The 11,360-nt window shown below is 43.8% G+C and overlaps 1 protein-coding gene across 1 annotated transcript in view; it reads left to right on the forward strand.

Annotated features, from left to right (window-relative positions):
* Nucleotides 1-2,601, forward strand: part of CUL4A (cullin 4A) — a 52,315-nt gene extending 49,714 nt beyond the window's left edge. Inside the window, exon 20 of the mRNA XM_023621874.2 lies at nt 987-2,601. Coding sequence (XP_023477642.1) covers nt 987-1,082 — 96 coding nt within the window. The 3' untranslated portion in view covers nt 1,083-2,601. The remainder of the gene's footprint in view (nt 1-986) is intronic.
* The last annotated feature ends 8,759 nt before the right edge of the window (nt 2,602-11,360 follow it).

Genomic DNA, 11,360 nt, shown 5'->3' on the forward strand with positions numbered 1-11,360 from the left:
GACGGAAGAGCCACTGACCCCCCTCACCAAGGGAGTCAAGACGAGGTGGACCAGTGAGTCGACATGGGAGTGGCTGGGGGGAGTGCCAGCTGACTTCAGCCAACACTGGGCTCCTGTACCCTCCAGAAGTGAGGTGTGCTCTGTCGTACTCTGCACGGTCACAGAATGCTGCTGCATACACCGTTCTTTCCTACCACGAGCCAGGGCCAGTGCCAATTTTCCCTTTGCAGATGTGAGGCCTGGCAATTAAACAAAACACTCAGCAGGGAGTAAGGTGTACAGCCGGCCACAGCACCTCTTCTGCTTTGATAGGTAATTGGGTTTCAGCCGCATCTTGTAAGATATGTGATCTATCATTGACTAGAACGTCCTGCTGTTTGGAAGAGAGAGCCTACCCTCACAGGGAGAAGTCTGCTCATAAATGTCAGCCTCAGCGTGCTTCCCACCACAGCAGAGCCGGAGGCCCCTTCCTGGGCAGACGTGTCAATTCATTTGTCTACTTTGAACAGGGGAACACTCAGAGTCTGTGGTTCTGCTATATATAGCATGTATACATATATATACGCACCATATGTAATAATAAAACATAGCACTTTGGGAGAAATGACCTTACCAAGGATGAAAGTGCCGTGAGACATTATCAGATGTCCCTTTCAAACAAACAAAAATGCATTACCTAATACGACCAGCCATGGGAACGTGCTCATTAGCAATCCTTAGTGATGTGTTTGCATTTCCCACAGGAAGCCTGGCTCTGACAGTAAAATCACATGGAAGCACTTGATCAAGAGATCTTGTTAAGATTGTCCTTGAAGTAGGGAGTTTTATTCTATTCATTTTATAATTATAAATAGTTTGTATGTAAATATGATTATATATGTAATATATGTACATAATTAGAATCACAGACTTCATGATATGTATATTTCTCTATGTTTGTAAATTTAATGCCACTATAATTGGGGGGTTTTGTTTTTCTCTTTTAGCCTGGAGACTTGAAAAAGAGAATTGAATCTCTTATAGACAGAGACTATATGGAGAGAGACAAAGACAATCCAAACCAGTACCACTACGTGGCCTGAGGCTCAGCCGGCTGTTGCTCAGTGAGACGCGAGAATGTACCTTCCGAGCCGCGGAGCCCCGCTGCACTGCTTCCAGGACTTTCTGGACTGAGCAGCCTGGATGCTCTTGGATTAGGACAGGAGACGACTCCTGCACCCCGCTCTCGGGCTCCAGGATTTGCAAAAGGCACATGTATCTTTTTTCCTCCAGTTCTTCCTCTTGTTCTTTTCAGCGTTTAAATGTTTTCTGTTGCTCTGTGCGCAAAGACTTTTGAGATTGGACAAGAAGATATTGGTTAAAAGAGGTTTCTTTCTAAGGTGGCTTTTTTTGTGGCAAAAAGCTGAAAGTTTGGTTTGTTTTTGTGTGTGTGATCATGAATGCACAATTAAAAAGACCCTCCATGCTGCATTCTTTAGCTACAAAGATTACTTAGGGATTCCTGAAGACAAGCTGTCTCAGTTTATGGACACTTAGATTGAAAACAAGAGCCCTTAATTGGTGAGCATTAGGAAGAAGAGTCAGTGTTCAAGACTGGCTAATCAATTATGCAACCTAAATACTGGCATCTGTTTGTTTCATTTATTTTCAGCAAGTTTTACACTTTGATGACTGGTTGTTTCATAATGAGGTTTCTCAGTGAGATCTCTGATGTGCCAAGAGACGTCGGGTCTGATGTGTCTGTCACGGTGAACCCATCAGTGTCTTATTTCATTTCCACTGAGTTATTTGTGACTTTTCTGTTCAAGGGTTTGGGGGATGGGGTGTTTGTGTTTACCATCCTAAGATTGAGTCTAGCAGTCCCTGTTTTTTGCCTTGGGGTAACTGCTGTTTGATTTTTAATTGCAGTATTTGTGTGATTGCCGTAATGAGGTTTGGTTTTACAGTCACGTGCAGGGACGTCATTGTTCCCTGTGCTGTAACCACTGTAGAAAGTTTTATAGGGACTTAAAGTCTTGATATGTGAAGCAGAGGTTAGTTTGTCGAAAGAGGAAAAGGATTTTGTTGGCACCTGGTTTCATGTTGTGTATGTATAGGTGAGGTTGAACAGCGGATGATGATGTTGGTATGGTAACTATAACAAAGACACTTTTGTGATAACATTTAAAAGTACTTTATATTTTACATAATAGCATGTTTCATTTTGATTAAAAGCTACCAAAGGAATTTTGATCATGGTATAAGTGTTTAAAGCAATATTTTCTGGAATATACCAAGTTTATATAATTTGATTTTGTGCTAAATTATTAAAAGATTCTCCCTTTTTGAAACATGCGTGTTTAAAATATGACATCTTATGGGTTTCCATATGAAAATCCTCACTCTTTAAGTATCATCATTATTTCTATATTTGTAAATTTTCATTTGTGAGTTCTATAATACGTGGTCTATCAGAGACCAAATAGATTTCTACTTCTTCTATTTTAAGTTCATTGTCTCTAGAGATTATTAATATTGTAATTTAATGTAGACTTACTCTGAATAAAATTAGTTTAAATGGCCTTAAAATTAGAATAATAAAACTTTGTGTTATGCAAACTACACATTCTTCATAACTCTTCAGCAACTTAACATCCATTCCTCGTACATCAGAGGCCAGCCCCTTGGGTGGTGGTTCTGTCCTGTCCTCCACAAGCCGGCACCCAGCAGAACATTGCAGACCCGGCTCTGACTCCACGGTGATTAAGAGCAAAGTATGCAGTTTCCTTTAGTGTTTTATTATAGTTAAAGGTTAATGTGGTAAAACAAATATTGTAAAGGAAATTGATTGAAAAGGAAAAGGCACTTAGGCAAGAAAAAAGTTGTTATTTACAGATGACTGATTGTGCACCCAGAAAATCTAAGAGAAGCAACTGCAAAGCTGTGGCTAAAAAAGAATTCACTAAGTTTTTACTGAACACAAAATTTACAGGAAAGTCAAAATATAGTGGAAGGTCATTTTTTCAATAGCAACAGAAAATTATAAAATAACCTAATAACAAACAAGAAAATATCTATATGAAAAGCATTTTAAAATGATTTAGAAACACGAAGAAAATCTGAATAAGTGAAAGGTATGGGGTATTCTTAACATTTATTGAGACGGTACTGTAAGATGTCAGATGTCCTACTTCAAAACAGAGACGAGGTGATTGTAACATTAAAACTGAAAAGCCAATGGGACAGAACAGCCAGAAACCGCTTAAACCATCATCACGGACACGGTGTGACTGAAGTGGCATCTGCGGGCACATCCGCGGGCCTCTGCACAGAGCAAATGAATAACAAATAAACCAGATTCACTGGAATGTGGTGTCCTGAAAAGCACGTCAGTGAAAGGGAGACTTTCCAACAAATAATGGAAAATTTGTGTCGCCACCTTGAGAAAAGCAAATAAATTATACTCATTTTTCATACTAACAAGTTCTAAGTGGTCAAAGATTTAAGAGTTTTTAAAAAATGAATTCATAAGAAGAAAACAGACTTTTTTTTTAACTCAGTGGAAAAAAGTCGAATCGTGAATTAAGATCCATTTTTTTCAAAAGAGAATGATAAATGTGAGATGAGTTTTAAGAGAATGGGAACAGAGGAGACCGTGATGTCGAGGAAATGAATGAGACAGCTGGAGCAAGAGTGGAATGCAGGGACAAGCCTTTTCAGCAACTTTGCAGGTGTCTGGGCATCGTCTTGTAGAGAGGCTTACTGACCCGGGAGAGGACGGCAGTAGGAGAGGCCCCGGCTGGCCAGTGTCTGGATGCAGGCAGGCTGGGCAGGAGTGCGACCAGCAGGCGAAGGCTGAAGCCAGGTCGGTCTGTGGGGTGCTGAGAGTCAGGGGGTGCTGGTTATGACAAGGACCCTGGAATCAGCCCCATGAGGAGGGGAACGGGTCAGCACTCTCTGTGGGGCTGTGGCCATTACAGGGTCTGGGGAAGGAGGAGGAGGCTGAAGTGAGATCGGAGCTGGAAAGACAGGAACTGGATGGGTCCAAGCAATGATGGGAGCAGCGGAGGGAACCACCAGTGAGTGACAGGTAGTGACCAAGGGCCTGGAGGTGACCCCCACGTAGAGGGAAGGTCATGGCCCTCGGTAAGTGCAGGAAACAGTGACAACAGGGAAGCCCCTCCCTGTGTCCAGGCCCAGAGACAGGACAGCTCCCATGTGCTGGGCTTCAGGGAAGGTCGGGTCCTCAGGAGAGGCTTCGGGCAGAGGACGGAGGTGGAGCATCAGGACAGGGATGGGGCTCTGCTGGCCAACAACCCCAGTCTCTGTCCCCTCTGATGACTCCCCCAGGGGAGGAGAAGTAACTCTCTGAGGAGTCTGGAAGGAGAGACAAGACTGCACAGCCCACCTCCCCATGGGAACTGAAGAGGCCCTGGCCCGCGTGGGCCGCCTGGGCCATCCCTGCGCCAGACTGTGGCGGGGGAGAGGAATGCTCTTTCTAAGGAACACCTGGTGCGAATGTTCGAGAGACGGGGTTTTATTGACAAGAGACTGAGTTCTGAGAGGTCAGCAGAAAGGGCTGGGTTGGGGGAGGTGGGAAATTGGGGGTACGGTGGAGGACATGGCGTGTGGGCCTCCTTATGGAAGGTCAGCAGAGACGTGGGGCATGGTGGGGTCAGAACTTGTGGGCTCTCGTGGGCTCTCGTGGGAAGTGGCCCCTCAGTCATGATGTGGGATCATGGTTTCTCAGGTAAACTTAAAATCTATTTTAAACTAAAAAACCTCCATACCTTTGACCCAACAAATTCCATTTCTAGGCAAGTATCCTATGACACATTGCCACTCATAGGGAATGACTTCTGGTAACATAATGGCATGTATAGAAAAAAATCCTAAATGTCTGTCCACACGTGTATGATGCTGTGTTCTGGAAGCTTTAACCACAATGACGTCTAGACACTAAGACGGTGCGCATGTCAGGACATACTGTGATGTGAGAGAAGAAAGGTATAGGACAGCAGGACGGTGCGCTCACACCAACACCGTTTGTGGAGGAACAGGGACAGGCATGGATGGGATGGCAACACTGCCCCTCAGGGCGTTCTGCAAGCGGGAGTCAGAGGGACACTTCTCGCTGCACACCCTTCTGCACTGTTTGAATTTTTATCAAAACGATGTTTGTAAATAAAACCAATCACAAATTGTTAAACAAAATGGCTCCACCTACCATACCCTACAGCATCCTATCCCCCCGTAAGAGATGAGGAATCACAACCCAAAGGAACTCTACCACCCCTCCTCCCCCTCCTCCCAGTCTGGCCAACTGTATCATTTTTAGTTCTATATTTATTGTAAATAATACACTGAGACCTCCATTTTCTTGATCCATGAATTTACTGTTTCTTTAGAATGTCTACCCTGAAAATGAGGAAATTAGGGCCTATATTTTTCCCCATGATTTCACCATCTCTCCTTTCTCCCAATTTCTGATGGCTCTTATCAGATTACTTTTATGTTTATATATTCATATTAATGATTAAACTTTGTACATTTTGTTTCAAAGTTGAAAACTCATTTTTTATATTAGAATTCACCCTAGAACCAAGGAGTGTGCCTAGCCCAAAAACAGTGAAGTAATCTTATACCGCCACAGCTCTAAGAATATTCTCATCATCAGAGACAAATGAACTATCTTTTTCCATACTCCATCAAATGCTCAAAATTCATGTCATGTTTTAACTTGCTTTATATTTGGACTGTGGCATTCTTGTCCAGCTTTCTGTTTTCCCTGGAGTTTTTGGTTTTTTTTTTTTTTTTGCCAATCCTCCTCTTTTTGCTTGAGGAAGACTGTCACTGAGCTAACATCTGTGCCAATCTTCCTCTATTTTATGTGGGATGCCACCACAGCGTGGCTTGAGCAGTGCTGGGTCCACGACGGATGCAGGCCTGTGAACCCCGGGCCGCCAGAGCACAGTGCACAAACTTAACCACTAGGCCACCAGGCCCACCTGTTTTCCCTGGAGTTTTTCATTGGTATTATTGGCAAAAGAAACACGTCTTTGTCTTATCACTAAGATCAGTGATTTTCTTATTTCACTATTTGCATGAATCCAATTTCTTCCTAAAGATGTTCTTCTCAGAACCCTCTGACACTCTTCGTTCGCACCATGTGGTTTCCAGATCGGCTGCACAGCTGTGGTCCTGGAAGCCCCTTTCCATTCCTCTTTAGGTCCACATCTCAAATCCCAGTCTTCCTTATTTTCCCAATTTGTTTTACTAAAGTAGACCCTTAGATGATTTTCTCAGAGAGAATGCATGGGAGACAAACTTTCCTAATCCTTGCTTGTCTGACTTATTTTGTACTTACGCTTAATAGTTTGGCTGCATATAAAATTCTAGGTTCAAAATCATTTTCCTCAGAAGTCTGAAGGCACTGCTCTATAGTCTTCTGGCTTCCAGCTCTAAAGTCTGATGCCATTTTGTAATGGACCTGTTTTTTTTCCCGCAAGACTTTTGAAATCTTCTATTCCTGAGTTTTTCTGTTTCACAAGAATGTGTCCAGATCTGAGCCCATTTTCACTTGTCCACCAGGACTCAGCGAATCTTCTTCCTCAGAAGACTCGTGACTTCCTTCTTTCTGGGAAGTGTTTCTCACTTACTTTCTATGTTGCATCTTCCCCTCTGGCTTTTTTGCTCTCACTTTCTCTAACAGGAACTTGTCTTAAGCAAATAGGCCAGAAGATCTTATAACGAAAACCAACAGTGTCTGGCCTCCCCCTCCGCACCCCTACAGTAGACTGCTCCATTTTTGTTTCTGGTTAGTTTTTCTGGCAGTGGCCTCTATCAGATTATCATTCCTTGTTTTCTGATTTCTCAATTTTAATAGTACACTGTTTTTTGGTTTGGGGTTTTTTACAGCTACAATATCTTCTTGAAACTCTGAGATGAGGGCACTAATTCAATTGTTTTTTAAGATTTTATTTTTCCTTTTTCTCCCCAAAGCCCCTCGGTACATAGTTGTGTATTCTAGTTGTGGCATGTGGGATGCTGCCTCAGCATGGCTTGACGAGTGGTGCCATGTCCCGGCCCAGGATCCTAACCGGCAAAACCCTGGACGGCCAAAGCAGAGCGCACGAACTTAACCACTCAGCCACGGAGCCGGCCCCGGCACTAATTCAAAGTTTTAAAGTTCTTTTTTCTTCCCTCATGTGTAGGGCAGGGTTGGTAAACTTTGTCTGTAAAGGGCCAGATAGTAAATAGTAAACAGAAACTAGAAGGCAAAAAACATTGGTTCCTTAATCGAGGCTTTTTTTAGTTGGAGTCATAGCCATGTGATCTTTCTTAACGTTTCTGTCTTGGTCTTACACTTTTCTTTTATTAAGCAAGAACAGACAAGGGCCAGATTAACTGATGACTAAGACTACAGGAGCCCCGTAACAGGTATCAGGCCGCACACGTCTGAATTTACGCGCTCGTCTGAAGATCTGTCACACTCCTACTTTTGCTTACGGCCTTCTCAGCCGTAATTTGAACAAAGTTTTGACACACTGGCATATTGCTGCCAGCTTCTGGGTTGCACTGGCAGCACGGAACTGTTGTGAAATCCACCCCTCCCCTCTGACTTACAACCACGAGTTACAAATGTCAAGAGTGGCTTCATGTAGATTTCAGTTCCCATTCTGCATGCTCCACTCTTAGGAAAAGGCTCTGCTTAACCACATTTCATTTCTCAGACAAGCACAGGCCCCAGATAACACTGCCTCAGACCCCCAGGGTTCACAGACAGCGACCAGGTGAGTGTGTAATTGGAAACGTGAACATAACTGAAATTGCACAATTTCTCGTGCTGCAAATGAAACTTAATTTAATCTTCTTTCTAAGAAAGTAAAAGTTTTGGTTCTTTTTTTGGTAAGAGGCTTCCTTTTTCATAACCTCCTAAAAGGAAGACTACCATGGTTTAAGTATTTCAAGGAATCTACCAAAAGGAAATTATTAAAGATGTGCACAAGATATGTGTATAAAAGATACTTTCAATGGCATTATTTTAAATACCATCCTCATTGCTTAATTTTAAAAAAAGGATATCTCCAAAAGAATCAGAAGACATGGAGTTCATTTTCTTTGGTTTTCTTTTTTTTTTTTTTGAGGAAGATTAACCCTGAGCTAACTACTGCCAATCCTCCTCTTTTTTTTTTTTTTTTTTGCTGAGGAAGACTGGCCCTGAGCTAACATCCGTGCCCATTTTCCACTTTATACGTGGGATTCCTACCACAACATGGCTCTTGCCAAGCGGTGCCATGTCCACACCCCGGATCCAAACCGGCAAACCCTGGGCCACCAAGAAGCAGAACTTGTGCACTTAACCGCTATGCCACCAGGCCAGCCCCTTGTTTGGTTTTCCAGTCTTCCCTTAAATCAGAAATAGATCTGACCTCGCCTATTTTGAGGATTCAACAAAAACGAAAACCAAACAATTAAAACCCAACTGTATTACTTTCCCACAGTCTTTAAAAATGTAGCATCATAGAACATCATTTACTGCTGGGTTTTTATACTCTGTTCTTCTGCTGACAAACTACTTTCAGTCTCTAGTGAGGTTATAATATTAAAAAAAGAAGATTTTAAGTACAGCATGTATCGGGCAAGGAGTCTAAATTGTACACAGTAGAAATGAAATCTGACTGATCTAAGCAGAAAAATAATGTGCTGACAGGACTTTGAGAAGCTCACAGAATTTCCAAAAAGGATGTAGAATAAGGCTAGGGAAATGGCAGGTACCAGGGACCACAGCTAAAACACAGAACAAACAAACTGCTGAAGACCCGGGCCATGCTGGCCCTTCACCCCCGCCTCAGAAATTCCAGAGGCGGGAAAGCACAATTATTAGTCTTTTTATTTCTGTACTCAAGATAATCTGGTAGTTTCTCATCAGAATGTTCAGAAGAAGGATACATTTTAGAACTTCTCCAATTATGTCTGAACTTAACACTCTACTTCGTAGGAACAACCCGGGTTCAAATAACATTTTCACATTGATAAACAAGTGGCAAGCAATAGGATATTCTGGAGTGTATGAAGAAGCCATTTGGTATAAACCTAATTCTGCCTGACCTTGGTTTTCCAAAAGGGCCTGACTGTGGCTGTTGAGCACGCATTGTACATCTGCTTTAAGCATTTGCTGTGTCCCAAAGAATAAATGCCCTTAAGATAAAGGTGCAACTTCCCCACACTGGCATTTCCTTAAGGATAAGCATCTCTCCCTAGGCTAGGAGCTGATTGCTGCACTCAACTGTGACCACCCAGCTCGAGACAGCAGACCTGCCACCTGCTGTGTCCATCGATTGCTGTGCTGACAGGGCAGTCCTGTGACTGTTGTAAAAGGGACATTCCAATCACATGTGATCCGTGCTCTTTGAGGGTATGTAACCACTCTGAACACCCCACTTCTTTGGAGTGTTCCATTCCTTTGTGGAAGGACTCTCCCAGGCTATGTGGTCCTCAGATCTGGCTCATAATAAACTCACCCCAATTTTGATCTATAGATTGGTTATGGACTATTTGCGTCGACAATATATTGGACCAATATCACACATAAACAAATGATTGTTGATAAACTCTTCACAGGGACAGTATGAGCAGATGCCAGGTTCCACATTCCTCTTCCCACAGTGCCCCTCAGGTGGACAGCACCTCACCTCACCTCATTGGCAATCTGCTGCTTAAGCTCTTACCCCGTTTGGAACAGCAACAAACGAAAAATCCAAAGTGAGTTTCAATAGCTAAACCAGATGTCAGCAAATCTACTCTTTAGTAAAAGGACATTTCTGCCCCAAACAAGAGAACAAGTCTCGGGCTCTCTCAGAGCCTGTGCTCCCATTTTACTTTGTCTTATTCAGCCTCGAGACTTTTTCCAGCTGATATGTTAGAAGCTGGAGGGGAAGGGAAGGGAAACTGGACAGGAAGAATTGACAACGGAAGAAGACAAAATCTACAAAAACCAAATGTAAGAACTAAGGAAAAAACGCCACAAGCAGCAAGGGCTCTGCAGGAGAGTGACAGGCAGGATCAGCACACCTGCGCCAACGGGGCTCAAGGCACACCTCCGGAGGCGGTGGGATGGCAGAGTCTCAACTGAAGCAGCCGGGCAGGGTCAGGGGAAGGGGAGGCGGGCGCCCTCGCTGTGCTTGTAAGGGCACCTGCCCAGGCAGAGGCAGGCCAGCGGAAGGGCCAGCGTGGCCAGAGCGCGGGCAGCCAGGGAGGCAGAGAAGAACCACACAAAGAACCTCTAGGAAGACCAAGGAAAGGGACCTTTTCCTGCAGGCATCAGGGAGTGGGCAAGAGGGGTACTTTAGGAAAGTTCCAGAAGCAGCGAGACTGCGATTTCCTTTTCTGTGGAATGTACGGAGCATACAGGATGTACCCGTGTTCCTGGACATTTTTGGTAAGTGCTACACAGCCCTCCCCTCCATCCTTCAGGAGGGTGTCACAGCTGGGAATCACTGGAACTGCTGAACCCCCTTCAACTAAGATTTTGTCTAGCTTACATTCCGTACTTTGTGTTGTTTTAAAAAAAAAACATTTTTGTTTTGTTTTCTGACACACAAATGGCAAGCAATAGGATATACTGGAATATATGAGGAAGCCATTTGGTGTAAAACTAATTCGGCCTGACCTCGTTCTTTCAAAAGGGCCTGAGGTGGCCATTGAGCGTGCATTGTACATCTGCTTTGAGCATTTGCTGTGTCCCAAAGACGAGAACAAATGGCCTTAAGATAAAGATGCAACTTCCCCCACATTGGTACTTCCTTAAGGATAAGCGTCTTTCCTTAGGCTAGGAATTGATTGCTGCTGCTCACCTGTGACCACCCAGCTCAAGACAACAGACCTGCCACCCTGCCGTGTCCACTGACACAGCAGACCTACTACCTGCTGTGTCCATCAATCACTACGCCGACAGTCTCATGACTCTTGTAAAAGGGACATTCCAATCATATGTGATACGTGCTCTTTCACTACCGTCTCTGTACACCCCACTTCTTTCATGCCCTTCCTTCCCCGGGCTAAGCTAGTCCTCAGATTTGGCTCAGAATAAACTCACCCCAATTTTCATTTATAGATTGGTCATGGATTATTTTCATCAACTCTTCAAACACAAATTGTAATACACATTCAACACGCGTGTTCAAACATCTCCATTCCTTTCTAATGCCCACTTCCATCCTCCCTGAGAACCACGGACTAGAGGACCCCAAAGTTAAAGATGCCAGGACTCGGAGAACTTCCTAACCCCACGAAGGAGAGAAGCGTGTAGGACTCAGGTTGAAGCCGGGTACCTGAGGGGTACTGTAGATACTAAACCAATTTGCTGTTTGCTTAACTTG

Source organism: Equus caballus, chromosome 17 (assembly GCF_041296265.1).
Source record: "Equus caballus isolate H_3958 breed thoroughbred chromosome 17, TB-T2T, whole genome shotgun sequence".
Taxonomy (NCBI): Eukaryota; Metazoa; Chordata; class Mammalia; order Perissodactyla; family Equidae; genus Equus; species Equus caballus.